General features: G+C 40.5%; 1 protein-coding gene across 1 annotated transcript in view; it reads left to right on the top strand.

Annotated features, from left to right (window-relative positions):
* The window catches only part of METTL16 (methyltransferase 16, RNA N6-adenosine), a 72,920-nt gene continuing 53,548 nt past the window's right edge, over positions 1 to 19,372 (top strand). Inside the window, exons 1-2 of the mRNA XM_045773138.2 lie at positions 1 to 133; positions 6,912 to 7,039. Coding sequence (XP_045629094.1) covers positions 6,912 to 7,039 — 128 coding nt within the window. The 5' untranslated portion in view covers positions 1 to 133. The remainder of the gene's footprint in view (positions 134 to 6,911; positions 7,040 to 19,372) is intronic.

Here is a 19,372-nt window from a genome sequence, read left to right as displayed (position 1 = left end):
GCCCAACATGGCGGCGCGCTAGGAGCGTAACATCTGCGTTTCTAGGCGCTTCCCCCTGCGGGTGGTTTAAGACTCTGGAGTTAATAGAGGCCTACTCCAGATCGGTCATCTGGAAGAAACTTTGACTTCAGTTGTGAGTTATTTAGTATTTCTCGGGCGGGTTGAGAGGTTACTTAACCTTTGTGTGGCCCAAGTTCCTTATTCTCGGGTTCTGAGCTGGTGAGTTGCTGACTTGGGGCCTAGGGAGACAGACCTGATGGGTGGGTGGTTTTGTTTCTGTATATGTGCGTGCTTGTTGCGCCCGGCGGTTCTGGACGGGTGAGGTGCTGACTTGGGTCTAGGGAGACAGACCACATGGGTGAGTGAATGGGTTGGGTGGGTGGATATATGTGTGTGCGCGCGCGCACGTGGAGGAGGTTAATGATGGTGGGATGGATGGGAGGAGTTGGAGCCTAGAATGGAGACTAGGATTGAAGTACGGAAGACCCCAGCGGTTGAGGAGGTTTAGAGAGATGAGAAACTGAGGCGGGATGACTGAGTGGATAAGATGAGCGGGTGGGAGGAGTGGAGGAGATGGAGAAATGGTAGTGGCGGAACTAGAGGAAAAGGTCGGATTTATGAAGGAAGGCGACGAGAGAAAACGGAGATTGGGGTTGAACTGGGAGAGATCTATCCGGAAGGAATTCGAAGTTACAAGCGGAAATTAGAATTCGAAGCGGAATTTAGATTCTTTTGAGTGTTTAGATAAATGGTAGTTGAAATGTGTTATTGAGGGTCGGCAGAAACCAAAGAAACAGTAGCATGAAGATGACAAAGTTGAAAGAAAGTCAAAGCGTCAGCTTCAGGGGTGTACTGCTTTGGCTTTCTGGACTGACTCGGGTAACCCAAAAGAAAAAGCTCCAGCCCTAACTAGGCTGATCGTTTTTGAATGTCAAGATGAGGACTGTTTACAAAAAATGAGAGTGTTGTGTGTCAGTGGCTTCGGACAGTGAAAAAAGAGTTCCCTCATGTTTTCAGTCAACAAATAACTGATGAGTGCTTACTCTCCCAGGCCCTAATTTAGGCACTGGAATATCGCAGTGAACAAGATAGACAAAATATTTTCCCTAATGAAGCTTACTGGCAGGGCAGATTTTAAAAAGCAAGTAAATGCTGTATATGGAATGTCAGATGGGTAAGTTCTGTGTTGAAGACAAAGTATTAAGGGAAAGGATTGTGTTCACTCACTTACTGCACATTTAAGTGTTCACCTACTGCTCTAAGAAAAGGCATCAGGGGCGCCTGGCTGTCTCAGTCCATAGAGCCATAGTCATGATCTCAGGGTAGTGAGTTCAAGCCCCACATTGTGCGTAGAGCTTACTTTAAAAAGGGGGGGGGCAGTGAGAAGGTGAGGTTTTATCAAAGGCCTGAACAAGGTGAGGGTACCTTGTATGTATGTATTTCTGGGGGAAGAGCAGTCCATACAGACCAAGTACAAAATCCCTGAGGCAGGAGTGTGCCAGATTTGGTAAAAAAAAAAAAAAAAAACAAAGCCCCCAAAATCCAAGGAGATGAACATGACTAGGTAAGAATGAGCCAGGAAGAGGAAAGTAGGTTAGGCTAGAGAGAAGGAGGAGTGACAGTGTTAATGCCAGGTAAGAGTTGACACTCGGTTAAATTCTGAGAAATAGGATAGATTTAGCTAAGATCCCATTGCCTTCATTAGGAGGTTGGTTAGCAAGAAAGTGGCTTTATTGACTCTTTCTTTGTTCTGACCAGAAAGGTTGATTAATGTAGGATATAAATTGAATCTGCCTTATCTAATTTAATTTGTTCCACATATGTTCAAAGTGTCATGTCTGTACACTGATGTCATCTATGCAGTCTTTAGAATCTTAATGTGTTGCAGAGCTCTAACATACCAGTGTCTTTTGAAATTACTGTTAGAATACTTTTTTTGTTGTTGTTGCTTGCCAGAATCACAAGAAAAGAAAACGTTTTCCTTTTAAGCTTTTTCTCTTTCTTTCTTTTTTTTTTTTTTTAAGATTTTTAAAAGTAATCTCTACACCCAGTGTGGGGCTTGAACTTAGAACTCTGAGATCAAGAGTTGCACACTCCACTGACTGAGCCAGCCAGGCACCCCTTTTTCAACTTTTTTCATGGGGACTGGTTCTTGTCCTAATTTTATGCTCCCCTCTTTTTTGATAGTCTGTCAAAAGTACGTTAATGTTAGGAAATTGAAACTTGTATATAGTGAGTTTCTGTGATAATGTTAGGGGCAAAAGGTGGTAGCTTAGTATGCTGAAAAACTTTCAGGTGACCATTAATTTTCCTAAATTCTGAATTATTCACTCAACAAATATTTATTGTATGCCGGTTGTTGGAGGATACAGTGAAAAATAAGATGGACATGGTTGCAGCCTGGGAGGTGGGGTGGAGAACAGGACAAATGTAAACTAAAGAGCTTCGAAGGAAAGCATAGAATACTTTGAAAGTATATAGAGTGGGCATCTGGTTGGATATGTGGTGTCAGAGAAACCCTACCTGAGAAAATGATGCTTAGGGTGTAATTTGAAGGATTAGTGGGCGTTCACAAGGACCATGGATGGTAGGAGGGTGAAGAGAACCTTTTAGGCAGTAAGAATAACAGATGGTGGGACAGATCATTATGCAGCAGAGAAAATGAAAAGACTAGTGTGTCTGGAGCATAGTGGCAACAAATGAGGTTGGAGGGATAGGCAAGGCCTAGATTATGTATGCCTTGTTAATGATTTTGGACTTTATCAGCCTAATAGCTTTAGGAAGCCACTGAAGGGATTTAGCAAGGACTCCAGATTTGCGTGGAGGGAGGGAGGGAAGATTTGTCTGTTAGGTGAAAAGTGGATGGCAAAGGCAAGAGCGGTTATAGAGAGATCAGTTAGAGGCTATGATAGTAATCCAAGGGGGATAATGATCTGGGGTAGAGTTGTGCAGTTGTGACAGAAATGGGTAGGGTCAAGAAATAATTAGAAGGTAGAACATATTCAGGACATGGTGTGTTTGGAATGGGGAAGATGGCGTGGAGAAGATGCTAAGGATTTCTGGCCTGAGCATCACAAGAAAGGTAGTGGTGTTATTTGGCGAAAAAGGGATGATTAGAAAAGGACCAGTTTGGGGTGGGTAAAAATGACTTAAATTTGGACATTGTACATGAAGTACTTTTGAGCTATTCAAGTGACAAGTCTCGTAGGCAGTTGGATATATGATTTGGAAACGTCCAGGATGAAGACGACTCTTTTTTGAAAATTGTTGTTAAATTTTCAGTGTAGAAGATATTTGCAAATGACATATCCAATAAGGGGTCAGCATCCAAAATACATAAAGCACTTGTACAACTCAACACCAGAAAGCCCAAATAATCTAATTAGAAAATGGGTAGAGGACCTGAATAGACATTTTTCCAAAGAAGACATACAGATGGCCAACAGACACATGAAAAGATGCTCAACATCACTGATCATCAGCACAATTAAAAACAACGCCATAATGAGATATCACCTCATGCCTGTCAGGATGGCTAAAATCAGAAACACAAGAAATAACAAGTATTGGCAGGGATGTGGAGAAAAACGCTCCTGCACCATTGGTGGGAATGCAAATTGGTGCAGCCACTGTGGAAAATAGTACAGGGGTTCCTCAAAAATTAAAAATAGAATTACCATTTGGGGTACCTGGGTGGCTTAGTTGGTTAAGTGTCCGACTCAGCTCAGGTCTTGATCGGGAGTTCAAGCCCCAAATTGAAAAAAGAATTACCATCTGATCCAGTAATTCCACCACTGAGTATTTACCTAAAGAAAATGAAAACACTAATTCAAAAAGATATATGCAGCCCTATATTTATGGCAGCATTGTATACAATAACTAAGATAAAGAAGCAACCAAATGTCTATCAATAGATGAATGGTTGAAAAAGGTGTAGAGAAAGACAAATGTCATATGATTTCACTCATGTGGAATTTAAGAAGCAAAACAGATGAACATAGAGGAAGGGAAGGAAAAATAAGATAAAAATAGAGAGGGAGGCAAACCATAGGAGACCCTTAACTATAGGGAACAAACAGGGCTGCTGGTGGGGAGTGGGTTGGGGGTTGGGGTAAATGGGTGGTGGGCATTAAGGAGGGCACTGGATGTAATGAGATTTTATATGTAGCTGGTGAGTCACTAAATTGTACCCCTGAAACTAATAGTACACTATATGTTAACTAAATTGAAAAGAAAAAAAAGGTGTGTATATACACAATGGAATGCTTAGGGTGTGATGAAATCTTGCCATTTGCAACAACATGGATGGACCTAGAGGGAATAATGCTAAGTGAAATAAGTCAAAGAAAGACAAATACCATATGATTTCACTCATGTGGAATTTAAGAAACAAACAAAAAAGGGAGACCAGCAAAAAAACAGACTCTTAAATGAGGAGAGCGAACTGGTGGTTGCCATAGGGGAGGTGGGTAGGGGCATGGGTGAAATACAGGGGATTAAGAGTACACTTAACCTTGGTGAGCACTGAGGAATGTATAGAATCGTTGAAACATTATATCGTACGCCTGAAACTAATATAACACTGTATGTTAAGTTTAAGTTAAAAAATTAAAAAAATTTTTTTCAGTGTAGAAAGCTGTAAAAAAAACATTTTGAAATAGAGTATTAGCAGATCTCTTACTATGTAAAGTTATATCTCTAATAAAACCTACAAAGGAAAGGTGTTTGTTGCTAGGAGACTATAATAGGGGATATGACTTAACTAGGAGGATTAGGGAAGGAAAAACTTTCCTGAAGAAGAGATGCTCGAACGAACGAACGTAAGGATGAGTAGGAATTCATCAGGTGAAGGGGAGAGGGAAGAACATTACAAAGGGAATAAACTGTAAAGACCCAATTGCCAGAGTGGAGGGACAGGAAGAAGAGCAACGGGAGGTGTGACTTAACCCAATGATGAACAAATAGGTAAGGCCACACTTTGCTGGGCCTTAAACGTATGAGGAAGTAATGATTTTTGTTTGTAATCCTAAGTAAAGTTTTGAGCAAGTAGGCATAGAGAGGAAGACATAGTGAGATTTGTGTTTAGGAGATGATCTCTGCAAGGTGGAAAGAGGAAATCTGAGAGAGTAAGAGTGGATTCAGGGTGACCAAGTGAAAGGCTGTTCTGAATCCAGGTGACTTGTACTGGGCTGATATTGGTGGAGTAGGGAAAAATTGGATGGATTTGAGAGGTATTTAGCAGGTAAAATCCACATGACTGTTGATTTCTTGGGATATGGGAGGAGTATAGAACTATCAGGTGATGCCTAGGATTTTGGCTTACCTAACACTGTTTAGATGAATGCACCTTATAAAAAACAGTGGAAAATACAGAATGATGTGAAGAAGAAAATACAAATCACTTACCACCCAGAGATATGCACTAAAATAATTTTTAAAATGACCAACTGCATAACTTACTAAACCACTACAATCAGGGTGCCTGGTGGCTCAGTCGTTTGGGTGTCTGCCTTTGGCTCGGATTGTGATCCCAGAGTCCCCAGATTGAGCCCCGCATCAGGCTCCCTGCTTAGTAGAGAGCCTGCTTTTCCCTCTGCCCCTCACCCTGCTTATGCTCGCTCTTTCTCGCGCTCTCTCTCAAATGGAAAATAAAATCTTAAAAAACAAAACAAAGCACTACGATCAATGGCTCTTCTTCACTTTTATATCTTGCTATAAATGTGCGAATTTTTTTTTGTAATCTGGAAGAAGACAAAATTGTTTGTTTTCATATGGTTTTAGCTACCTAGGAATGACAAGACTGAAATTTGTAAAATAGAAGATATATTTTGAAACATTAGTGACTTTATAATGTGCTACCAAATATTCAGTCCATACAAGACCCTTGTAAAAACTAACCTCTGACTATTAGTTCTTGGCTGTAGATGCTTTCAAAAGAATAGTTTCCAGTTTTCATGGTTTAAAAAAAAAATCATGTTGCATACGCTTTTCAAACTGTGATAAAATATACATAACATAAGATTTACCATTTTAAGCATTTTTAAGTGTACTGTTGAGTGGCATTAAGTACATTCACATTGTTATATAACCATCACCACTGTTCATTTCTAGAAGTTTTTCATCATCCTAAACATACCCATTAAATAATAACTCAACATTCCTACCTCCTCCCCAAACCCTGATAACCTTTATTCTACTCTCTGTATGAATTTGCCTATTCTTGGTACCTCATATGAGTGGGATAATACAACATTTGCCCTTCTGAGTATGGCTTATTTCCCTTAGCATAATAAGGTTCATCCATGTTGTAGGGCGTATCAGAATTGTATTCCTTTTTATGGCTGAAGGATGTTGCGTTTTATGTATGTACCACATTTTTTTAATCTATCTACGGACACTTGGGGTGGTTTCTATTTTTTGGCTGTTGTGAATAATGCTGCTGTGAACATTGATGTGAAAATATCTGCTTGAATCCGTGCTTTCAGTTCTTTTGGGCGTTACCTAGGAGTGGAATTGCTGGATCATATGGTGGTAATTCTATGTTTAACTTTTTAAGAACCGATGAACTGTTTCCACAGCCACTGTATATGTTAACACCTGCAATGCTCCAATTTTCTAACATCCTCACCAACACTCCTCATCTTTTTTTTCTTTTTAAATAATAGCCATCCTACTGGGTATGAAGTGATATTGTGGTTTTGATCTGCATTTCCCTAATGACTCAAGGTGGTGTTAAGCATATTTTCATGTGTTTATTTGTTGTGTACATTTAAAAAAATATAACTTCTACTTTCTCAGTTGATTGGCAAAAATACGTTGGCTATAACTGTTGACTTGGCAACCACAGCTTTTCCCCATTAATGTATTTTTGATTAAATATGCTGACGTTTTTCCTTTTCTTCTTTTTAAAGATGGCTCTGAGTAAATCAATGCACGCAAGAAATAGATACAAGGACAGACCTCCCGACTTTGCATATCTGGCAACCAAATACCCAGATTTTAAGCAGCATGTTCAGATAAATCTGAGTGGAAGAGTGAGGTAGGTAACACGAAGAATTCTTAGTACTGTATTATTCTAGTATCATCTGAATGGACACAGGGTAGTGGAAAGCGTACTGGACTGATAGTACATCTGAATGCTAATCCTAGACATATCCTGAAATTTCTCATCTGATCTTGGACAAATCACGTAACCTGTCTGGGCTTCATCTTTGTTTGTTTTTGGGGGTGGGGAGAGGGAGAGAGAGAATCTTAAGCAGTCTCCACACCCAGTCTCTACTTGGGGCTTGATCTCACAACTCTGAGATCATGACCTGAGCTGAAATTAAGAGTTGAATAATTAACCAACAGCCACCCAGGCACTCCTGGGTTTCATCTTTTTAAGCTATAAAATGAGAGGATTGGACCAAATACTTTTTAGTTTCTTTATGGCTTTAAGAAAACTTGATGTCCGAATTATTGCTTACCCAATAGGGATCCCAGAGTTAAGTACAGAAACCTTGGGATTGTGCTCTAAAACACGGTGCTGAAGAGGACCTCGAGTTCTTATTTTATTTACTTATTTTTAGCGAGGATTAATTTATTTATTTTTTATTTAAATTAGAGTCCTTATTTTAAGTGTGTTTACTTTGATGTAGGTATGAAAATAATAACCAGACATCTAAAATGATTTCACAGATACTGTTACTTTAGGATGTCGATTAATTTATTTAAAAAAAAATTTTTTTGCGGGGGGAGAGAACGATTGCCTGAGTGGGAGCCCAATGTGGGGCTCGATCCTGGGACTCCGGGATCATGACCTGAGCCGAAGGCAGCTGCTTAACCAACTGAGCCACCCAGGTGCCCCGGGATGTCAATAAATTTAAAGTTAAGTGTAGTTAAGGGTCACCTGGGTGGCTCAAGTTGATTAAGTGTCTGACTCTTGATTTCGGCTCAAGTCATGATGTTGGTGTTGTGAGATTAAGCCCTTCATTGGGCTCTGTGCTCAGTGTGGAGTCAGCTTGTCCCTTTCCCTCTGCTCTTCCCCCTGCTCACACTCTCTTTTCTCAAATAAATAAATAAATCTTTTTTAAAAGTTAAATTTAGTTAAAAAGCTGATTTTTAAAAATTAAGAAAGTAATGATATGATAATGGTGTGGGAATAACTGATGTGTGTTATACCTTTGAGAAGGAAATCTTTAACTGCACTCCTAAACTGTATGGGGGTCATAGGCTGGACATTCCAAGCCTTCCTGGGGAAAAGTGTGGTGATTTAACTATGAGGGGCAGGAGGAGCAGGATTGTGGAGAAAAGGGAAGGTAAGGAATAATAGCATCACAGGACTTGAGGCATTTTGATGACCTCTTCCTACTAGCAGTCTCCTTATGGATTTAGAAATGGAGGTCCTAGGACAGGTTTTAACCTGAGGGGCAAGATAGCCTAGAAATCGTATAAAAGTTTAAAAATATGTATATTTAGGGGCGCCTGGGTGGCTCAGTTGGTTAAGTGTCTGCCCTCAGCTCAGTCATGATCTCAGGGTCCTGGGATCGAGCCCGCATTGGGCTCCCTGCTCAGTGGGGAGCCTGCTTCTCCCTCTCCCACTCCCTCTGCTTATGCACACATGCTCTCTCTCTGTCAAATAAATAAAATCTTTAAAAGATGTGTATATTTATACTCATTTTTCTGGGAGATAGTCCTTAGTTTTCATCAGATTCTGAAAGCTATCTGGGCCCCCATCCTCCCCCAGTACACAAAAGTTAAGATCAAATGCCCTAGAACTGTGGTTTCCAAGCTTTTTTGTCTATACAGTTAAAAGTTGAGGTCAGTTCCATATCAATGCTTGTACAACTGACTGTGTTACTATATAAAGCATATTAGAAAACATAATTCAAACTAAAAATTAAGCATTTAAATAAGAGTTTTAATATTTTCTTTGCATACTCTAAAGAATTATTTTTAGCACCTTACCTTGGGGAAAACCTTAGAGAGATTGGGTTAGTATTTCTCTTTGTTTAGATCATCCCTACCATTGTTTTTAAATCTTTGTTCTATAATTACGTATGTGAATGTTTTATTTAGTCCATGTAGTGTTGGGACGGCTACAGTTTTGCTATTCTTTGTTTCCTCTGTATACCTATCATTGTACTTAATTACTTAACAAATACCTATTGATTAACCATTTTGTGCTAAGTTTTAGGAAAGCCAAAATATGGAAGACAGTGACTACTGCATTTGGAGTTCACACATTTGTGGGGGAAGTGGACATATAAATAAGCAGTGAAGCTTTTGGTGTGGCAGAATCTGTGGACTCACATAGAAGGGAGACCTGACCTCGACTTTGGAATTTAGAGAATGATTTGAAACAAGTGGTGTCTTGGTTGTGCTGAAGAATGAATAGGAAGATAGAAGTGTGTTACAGGCAGAGGGAGCAGTATGTGCGGAGCACTGAGCAGTAGAGGAAGTGGAAAAGCTGAGTGTGTCTAAGATGTTGTGGACAAATGACAGGAGATGAGCCTTGGGAGGGTTACACGTGTAGGACTTTATAAGGCCCACTTAAGAGTTTGGAATTTATTTTTTATTTTTAGTTGTCTTTTTTTTTTTTTTTTAAGATTTTATTTATTTGCGAGAGAGAGTAAGAGAGAGAGAGTGAGCGAGCAGCAGTCAGGGAGGAGCAGAGGCTGAGGAGAAGCGGACTCTCCGCAGAGCAGGGAGCCCTGTGTGGGGTACTGTGGAGTCACGACCTGAGCCGAAGGCAGATGCTTAACCAGCCGAGCCACCCAGGTGTCCTAGTTTTATCCTTTTTTAGGGAGAGTGTGCTCCCACATGGTGAGGGGCAGAGGGAGAGGGAGAGTTAGGTAGACTCCACACCCAATGCGGAACGGAGCTCAATCTCATGACCTGAGCTGAAATCAAGAATTGGACGCTTAACTGAGCCACCCAGGTGCCCTAGGGGTTTGGAATTTATTTTAAGGGTATGGTGTGGAGGGTTCTTGTATTTTCAGAGTTACCCATCCCTGTCCTTATCCACTAAAGTTTAAAAGCAGAGGAATAACATGTTCAGAGTTGTGTTTAGATAGAAGTATTCTAAGAGCATTGGGGAGGGTGGGTTGCAGGGGAAATTAAGATTGGACGTATAGGGAAGTGAGTAGGAAATGGTTTCAGTAATCCAGATTAGACATTGGTGGCCTAACTAGGTAGAGGGAGGAGGGATAGAAATCACTGATGAATTTGAGTGAAATTCATGAATAGAATTAGCAGGACATGGTGGAAATTAAGGAGTCTGAGCCAGATATGGTGCTTGTGATTTTAACTTAGCAAGAGGATGGGTGGTAGTACCTAGTTTATTGAGTTAGGGAACAAAGGAGAATGAGCTTATTTGTGGGGAGGTGAGATTTTCAGTTTTGGCCATATGGAATCTGAGAAGGCTGTGGGATACTCAAGCAGGGTTATTTTGTTGGCAATTGAAAATGAAAGTTGGAAGAGAGGAACAAAGCAGTGATGTGGAGGTGGTGTTAGTGAGGGCCTGGGTCTTTGAGCTGAATCCTGAAGAATGAATAGAAGTGGGAAAGAATTCTGGTGTAGAGAACAGATTTTTGTGAAAGGTGTGTTTAGTTTGGAGAACTGCTTGTAGGTGGGGCTGAAGTGGATATAGGATAGCGAGTTGGGAAATAACAAGATGAGACTGAAAGGAAAACAAAGAATAGTTCACAGCAGAGCTTTTCATAGCAGGCAAGTTCACTTGATCGTTCAGACACTGGAGGAACCAGAGGAGGGTTTCAAGATGGTTTAAGATTAATATTTTTTAAAATATTGCTCAGAGCAAACCAAACAGATCTGTTATCTGTATCTGATACAGATACAATAATGTATCTGAATGGGTTAAAGGTGTCTGGCAAGTGGACGTTCAATAAATTGGTTAAACTCTCAAGAATAATTCCTCTGTAAAATCTGACTCTGTGCCATTTACAAGTGGCATACTTATTTTTTTCCTCCAAGTTTTTATTTAAATTCCACCTGATTAACATACAGCATACTATTAGTTCCACGTGTAGAGTTTAGTGATTCGTCACTTACGTATGCCTGCTGCTCATCAGAGCAAGTGCCCATCACTTGTTTAACCCACCCCCACCCCACCCACCTCACAAATGACTTAATTACAGATAAATGAAAAATAAAGGGATGGGCAAAAATATACTAGGCAAATGAGAGTGCCCCCAAATTAGAAAAAGTAAAATAGAAGGCAGAAAAGCATCAAATAGGAAAAAAGAAGACTAGTTTACATTAGTAAAAGCAATAATTTTGGGGTGCCTGTGTGGCTCAGTCAGTTAAGCGACTGCCTTTGGCTCAGGTCATGATGCTAGGGTCCTAGGATCGCGCCCTGCATCAGGCTTCCTGCTCAGTGGGGAGCGTGTTTCTCTCTCTGCCTGCCACTCCCCCTGCTTGTGTTCTCTGTCAAGTAAATAAATAAAATCTTAAAAAAAAAAGGCAATAATTTAAAAGTTAAAAAAAATGAAGACTTTAGCATTTTGAAAAATACAACACAGAAATATCTTTTTTTTTTTTTTTAAAGATTTTATTTATTTTTCGACAGAGATAGAGACAGCCAGCGAGAGAGGGAACACAAGCAGGGGAGTGGGAGAGGAAGAAGCAGGCTCATAGCAGAGGAGCCTGATGTGCGGCTCGATCCCATAACGCCGGGATCACGCCCTGAGCCGAAGGCAGACACTTAACCGCTGTGCCACTCAGGTGCCCCAACACAGAAATATCTTTTTAAAAGTGTTTAATATAACTTGGAGACATTTTTCCTTGTATTTCTAACCAAGTAGACAAAAATAGAGCCGTGGCCTTAGGGACTTTCAAAGGATTCACCAATGCTTTGAAAACAATTAGATAAAAATACTTGTGTTGGGGGCATGCTTGGCTGGCTCAGTCCCTAGACTCTTAATCTTATGGTCATGGGTTGAAGCCCCATGCTGGGTGTAGAGCTCACCTTTAAAAAAAAAAAAAAAAGTGTATTTTTTTTCTTGAGGAGGTGTAGGGTTCAGAGTTCTAACCTATATTTTAGAACTTCACTTTTAAAAAGGGTCATTGACCCAAAAAACATTAAATACTGCTGATAGGGGTCTAAATAATATAATGAATAAATTTGATTCACCTGTAAATGTGAATGCAGATTCTCTTTTTTTTTTAAAGATTTATTACTTTTAGAGAGAGACAGCTCACGAGCAGGGGAAAGAATAGAGTGAGAGGGTAAAGTAGAGAATCTCAAGCAGGTTCCATGCTGAGTGTGGAGGTGGGTACAGTTGATCTCAGAACCCTGAGATCGTTACCTGAGCTGAAATCAAGAGTTGGATGCTTAACCAACTGAGGTATCCCGCTACCCCACTTTTTTTTTTTAAGTTTCATTTATTTAAGCAATCTCCACTCCACATGGGGCTCAAACTCATGACCCCAAGATCAAGAGTCATATGCTGTACCGACTCAGCCAGCCTGGCACCCCATGAATGCACATTCTTTTAAAATAACTTGCCCAGGCTTATAACAGTAAGAAATGACTGAGCTGGGGGTGCCTGGGTGGCTCAGTAGGTTAACTGTCTGCCTTCAGCTCGGGTCACGATCCCACAGTTCTGGGATCGAGCCCCATGTTGGGCTCCCTGCTCAGCAGAAAAGTCTGCTTCTCCCTCTCCCTCTCCCTCTGCCCCTACCCCTGCTTGCACTCTCTCTCTCTCTCTCTCTTAAATAAATAAATAAATAAAATCTTAATAGATACACACACACACACACACATATAACTATAACTAAACTATAACTATATATATATAGTTAAAATGTTGTTGCTTCCCCCAGTCAAAATCCCTATTCTTGGGAGAAAAATTGGTATAATGTTTCCAAAATTCAAAGAGAAGATGCTCAAAGCAAAAAAGAGTGGATGGGTGGTAGAAAGGTGTAAGGATGTGAACTTGAACTTCACAATATATTTAAATATCTATCTGGATATTTAAGTTAGATATTTAATATCTAGATATTTATGTTAGAGTAATTAAAATATTAGTACAGTATTGGAGCAAGAGTGGGCCATCAGAGTGGCATTCTGAAACACACCTAAGTCTGAACAGCAGTACAATTGCATGTGCACATTAACTAGTGGGGTGATTCCTGCCTGTCATTTGACTCAAGAGCGTACCTCCCAGAGGGAGTGCAGAGTGAACAGGGTGAATCTTCCTTTCTTAATCAGTCTTGACTCTTGTGTATTTCTCATCATGTGAATATTATACAGTGCTATAAATGATTAAAGAGATTTTCCAGTGTATGATTTTGACCATTTGGATTTTCACTTTACGTGCTTACTTTAGAACCTGTCAAGTAAGATACCATCCTATGACGAAAGGCAGTAGTGTAGAATAAGGTAGCATTTCAGTTCATTAGGGGTGAGGCAGTAGTAATGCATTTTTTTCAGTGATGGATTTTTTTTTTTTTTTTTTTTGAGAGAGGGCGTGAGCACGTGTTACTGGGGAGAGGGCAAAGGGGAAAAGAGAGAGAGAGAATCCCAGGCAGTCTCCATGCCCAGTACAGAGCCCAATGTGGGGCTTAATCCCAGGACCCCAGAATCATGACCTGAGCCAAAACCAAGAGTTGGATGCTCAACCAACAGCCACCCAGGCACCCCCAGTAATGGACTTTTAATAGATGCAGTTGGGACAGCCATGGGGAGGGTGTATTTAGAATTTTTTTCCTATATGTTATGCAAAATATATTCCTGATCGCTGAATGATTTCAATATATATATATATATTTTTAAGTGCTAGAAAAAATGTAGGTAAATGTCTTAACTGTGGGTATAGAAATGGTCTTTCTACGTATACTCCAAGGATAGAATTCATAAAAGAAAAGATGGCTGGATTCAACTACATGAGATGTAAACAATTTTACATGTCAGGAAATACTAAAAGTAAAAGATGACAGAACACTGCAAATACAGCATGTGGCAGAGAATTAGCTTTCTCAATATAAAGAACTCTTATAAGACAATAAGAAAAAGTAAGAAACCTTTGTAGACAAAGGTAAGGATTAAAAATGGACTGTTCACACGAGGAAAGACAATGGACCAAATTAGAAAGGATAAATTATTAAAATATCCATCAGAGCACCTGGGTGGCTCAGTCGGCTGAGCATCTGACTCTTGATTTTGGCTCAGGTCATGATCTCAGGGTCATGGGATCCAGCCCTCTGTTGGGCTCCACGCTTAGTGTGGAGTCTGCTTGTCCCTCTCCCTCTGTTCCTCCCCCTGCTCACTCTCTGGCTCTGTCTCAAATAAATGAATAACTAAAATCTTCAAAAAATAAATAAAACATCATCAGTGGCAAAAATGTAGTCAAATGGTGTAGAGAAAATGCTGGTAAACTGCAACCTTGAAAGTTGTAAAAAACATACTTAAAAGAAATGTTCGTTTAAGGGTGTTTATCTTAAAGCTGTTTATGACAAGAAAAATTGGAAATAATCTAAATATCTAGTTCGTAGGTTCTTAACAGTGCAGTTCCATGGAATATCTTGGAGCCTGTAGAATGGATGTTGCAGATTATAAAACATAATTTTGTTTCAAGCTAAAACCAAAGTTTTTGCTGATTGCTCTGCACAGAAAGTGACTAAAAGGTTATGAGTTATGGTGTTCAAACACATTGATGTTCTTTTTGTAATAGGCAAAAGTAATTAAAGATTTTATTTCGTTATTAGAGAGAGCAGGAGCAGAGGGAGGGGCAGAGAGAGAAGCAGACTCCCCACTGAGCATGGAGCCAGAAGCTGGGCTCCATCCCAGGACCTGGAGATCATGACCCGAGCCGAAGTCTGACTGAGCCACCCAGTCACCCCTAGGCAAAAGTAATTTTTAAATTTTTTGTAGGATAGGGATGCCTGGGTGGCTCAGTTGGTTACCTGTCTGCCTTTGGCTCAGGTCATGATCGCAGGGTCCTGGGATCAAGTCTCACATCAAGCTCCTTGCTCAGTGGGGATCCTGCTTCTCCCTCTGCCTCCCTTTGTCCCCTGCTTGTGCTCTCTTTCTCTCTCGACAAATAAATAAAATCTTCAAATTTTTTGCAGGATAAAACAAGCTTGTCTATGAAGGAATAGGAAGAGGACGAGGCAATCTTGAGGAGAACCTCCTCCTCTTTCTTTTTCTTTCTTTCTTATTTTAAAATAATTTTTTAAAAGATTTTATTTGAGAAAGAGGGATCACAAGTGGGGGGAGGGGGACAGGCAGGCTCCCTACTGAGCGGGGCTGGATCCCAGGACATTGGTATCATGACCTGTGCTGAAGGCAAAGGCTTAACTGAGCCACCTGGGTGCCCACAGACTCCTCTTATTTCTTTAAAGATGGAAGCAACATGAGCTTATTAATAGTTGGTAGGGTAGCATATTTAGAAGCAATCTACCTGCTCCTAGACATTATCCCCCTTCCTGCTTACTTAGGTAAGAGTTGGTGATTCTCTGCATTGATATTTTTATTTTATATATTTATTTTTTATTTATTTTTTATTTTTTAATTTTTAAAGAGATTTTATTGATTTATTTGACAGAGAGAAACAGCCAGCAAGAGAGGGAACACAAGCAGGGGGAGTGGGAGAGGAAGAAGCAGGCTCCCAGCAGAGGAGCCTGATGCGGGGGCTTGATCCCAGGACTCCGGAATCACGCCCTGAGCCGAAGGCAGACGCTTAACGACTGCCTCACCCAGGCGCCCCTATTTTTAATTTTTAAAATATTTTTATAATGGCTTTTTATTTTTATAATGGCTTTTTATTTAATTCCATCAGATGTATGAAAAAGAATGCCAAAATATAAACCTAGCTAATGATGGAAAAGGAATATCATACAAAATAGTAGACTTGAGATGGATCAAAGTGTCATTTATTTGCTCAACTCTTAAGCAGGGTGTGGTATGGAGAGAGGGGGCTCATTTCTGAGTCAGTCATCCTGAGGACCAGTCTTGAGATTGCCACATAGCAGCTCTAGAGGTTTTAGATAATTTTTTTTCTAAGATTTTATGTATTTATTTGACAGCACAAGCAGGGGGAGCGGCAGGCAGATGGAGAAGCAGACTCCCTGCTGAGCAGGGAACCCAACTTGGGGCTCGATCCCAGGACCCCAGGATCATGACCCAGGCTAAAGGCAGACACTTAACCCACTGAACCACCCAGGCGTCCCTTTAGATAAGGGAGATAAGATAACTTTACTGAGACTGAATTTCCTCAGCTGAAGAAGAGGGATAAAAGGATGTACTTTGGACATTGGTCATAAAGGTTAGTGATAATGCATGTAAAGTGACAACATTATAGACACTTAGCAAATGATAGGTACTCTTACTGTTGTTGTGCCTTGTGTAACTGATAAGGTGACTAGGATTGCTAGTGTGATGTCCCTCGCTGTTTTTCTGACCTGCACCTATCACTGCTTTGTTGTAATCATATCTGACTGTGGAAACTAGATTTTAGTTCGTACTTTTTTCACAGTAACCAACCCCATGGAGATATCCTGCAATTTACTTGATCCCTGTCAGTTGACTTTGGATAGAGTGTGACACTTAAATGATTTGTTTTTAAACCAAAGACCCAGCATTGAAGGGTTTTGTCATACATTACACAGTACGTTTTTAACCCCTCAGTGAAGATCTAATTAATAGAAACAAGTGTCGGAAAACTGGGTTGGGAGTTTTAACCTTTATTGTTGTTACATGAGGTGGAGTCTCTATAGTGTTAGAATGATTGTTATTTTAACCATGGGTCACAGAATGTATCCTTCCAAACTCTGTCTATAATGGTAATACTGTATTCATCAGTAGCAGAGCAGGAGTCATTCTGGGGAAATCGGACATGAGTCTGTTGACAATAGGCTATTTTGTGAAGCTGGATGGTTTAACAACAAAGACTTGATGGAATAAATTGCTGATTTCCACGTGAAAGCTAATTTTAGTTCCGGTGATCTCAGAAATGAGAATGAGAAAAGATCTCGCCTCTGTTCAGGATTTTTTAATGTCCCAGGGTGCTACAGTGACCTAGATATTTAGCTAGTAAAGCCAGATGACTAGACTTTGTCCTACAAAAGGATTTCCAACCCTTAGATTAGTGTCTGTGTTTTCTTAGAAGTCAGAAAATGAAGGCTTGCCTTGCTAACAAAGTCTAAGAATCAGATCTTCATAGATTTGTTTCAGTTTCTTTCATTAGACTAGCCTCTGCTTGATGTCTTGTACACTTTGGTAATTAGGATGTTGTTCCTTATTGGGACACCTCGGTGGCTCAGTAGGGTAAGCGTCTGACTCTTGATCTCAGATCATGATCTCAGGGTCGTGAGTTCAAGCCCTGTATTGGGCTCCACACTGGGCATTGAGCCTACTTAAAAAAAAAAAAAAAAGATGTTTCTTATTAATAAATTATATGCTGTGGTCCATCAAGGTGAACATATATATGTATTTTTAATAACAAGAATTGTTTATATAAACAACTCTCTTTGAAGGCACTAAGAAAACATTAATTATAATGCCATTCCTCTTGCTCCAAATGTTTCACAAAGCTGCAGTACTGTCTTTGGTGATTGTTGTCACTGTGGGAAATATCCTGGTTTGGTTTCTAACAGAATTGTCCCTCTTTCGTGGAAAAGTATCCTGGAACCATGGGCCTGTTTTCCTTTTTTGGAAAGGAGATTTTTGTTTTTTGAAATTATACAGACATCTTATAATGCAAAAAAAAAAAAAAAAAACCACATTAATGGGAAAATTATAGAAATATGCCCTTCCTAACTACGTTTATGATGATAATGTTGCACACATAAAAGAAAAATGTCACTGTTCTCCCACGCCCAGAAGATCAAATTGCTTTGTGTTCCTTTCCAAGTCTTTGTCCTTATGCATGTATAGTATTTTTTGTGATTGTAGTTTTGATGCAGATACAGGACTTTTTTTTACCCCGACTTGACATTATAAGCATTCTCCATATAGTTATAAAACACTGTTGGGGCGCCTGGATGGCTCAGCCGTTAAGCATCTGCCTTTGGCTCGGGTCATGATCCCGACCCCCGCATCGGGCTCCCTGCTCAGCGGGAAGGCTGCTTCTCCCTCTCCCACTCCCCCTGCTTGTGTTCCCTCTTTCACTGCCCCCTGTCAAATTAATAAATAAAATCTTTAAATAAATAAGTACATAAATAAAAGTTTTTTTTTTAAGATTTTATTTATTAGGGAGAGAGTGAGCACAAGTAGGGGGAGCGGCAGGCAGAGGGAGAGGGAGAAGCAGGCTCCATGCTGAGTGGGGGAGCCCGATGTGGGGCTCGATCCTAGGACCCAGAGATTATGACCTGAGCTAAAGGCACTTAACTGACTGAGCCACCCAGATGTCCCCCCAGTTTTTTTTTAAAGATGTATTTATTTGAGAGAGAGAGCACAAGGAGGGGGTGCAGAGGGAGAGGGAGCAGACTGCCTGCTGAGTGTGGAGCCAGACGTGGGGCACCGTGGGGCTTGATCCCAGACTCTGAGATCTTGATCTGAGCCAAAATCTAGAGTCAGCTGCTTAACTGACTGAGCCACCCAGACACCCCAAAAGGTTTTTTTTTTTTTTTTTTAAGTTTTTTGTTTTTTGGAGTTTTTTAAAGTGAATATAGGGTAAATCACTGGGCTTTGCTAGAAAAGTTGGAGTACTCTTAACTGTACTTGGAAGGCCAAAGAGGTGTCTGGATGACTAGGTTTTTATTTCCTGTCATCTGCTCTTTAGCACAGGGATCTGCGTTTAAGAGATCAGTTTGATTGATCACAGTTTCTTATCATCTTGCAAGTAGGATTTTGGGTTCTTTGGTTAGTCTGACGTTGTTTATTAATAGTCATTGCCAGGATCTTTTCTTTTGTATGTTACTATCTAATTGCTTATTTGACCCATGGCATGGTAAAGTTAAAAAATTTTTTTAGGGGGCTGCCTTGGTGGCTCAGTTGATTAAGTGTCTGACTCTTGCTTTTGGTTCAGGTTGTGAGATCGAGCCCTATGTTGGGGTCCGTGCTGGGCATGGAGCCTGCTTAAGATTCCCTGACTCTGGGGCGCCTGGATAGCGCAGTCATTAAGCGTCTGCCTTCGGCTCAGGGCGTGATCCCGGCGTTCTGGGATCGAGCCCCACATCAGGCTCCTCCGCTGGGAGCCTGCTTCTTCCTCTCCCACTCCCCCAGCTTGTGTTCTCTCTCTCGCTGGCTGTCTCTATCTCTGTCGAATAAATAAATAAAATCTTTAAAAAAAAAAAAAAGATTCTCTGACTCTGCCCACTTCTCTCCTCTTTCTCTCCTCACCACCCCCCCGAAAAATTATTAGTCATGGATAAGTATGAGTTTGTGGAAAACACAGCAAAGGACCATGGATCTGCTTTTGGTTTTGTT

Source organism: Ursus americanus, chromosome 23, assembly GCF_024610735.1.
Source record: "Ursus americanus isolate L20-20 chromosome 23, mUrsAme1.1.p, whole genome shotgun sequence".
NCBI lineage: Eukaryota > Metazoa > Chordata > Mammalia > Carnivora > Ursidae > Ursus > Ursus americanus.
The sequence above is the reverse complement of the archived record's forward strand: the minus strand, read 5'-3'. Positions and strand labels throughout refer to the sequence as shown.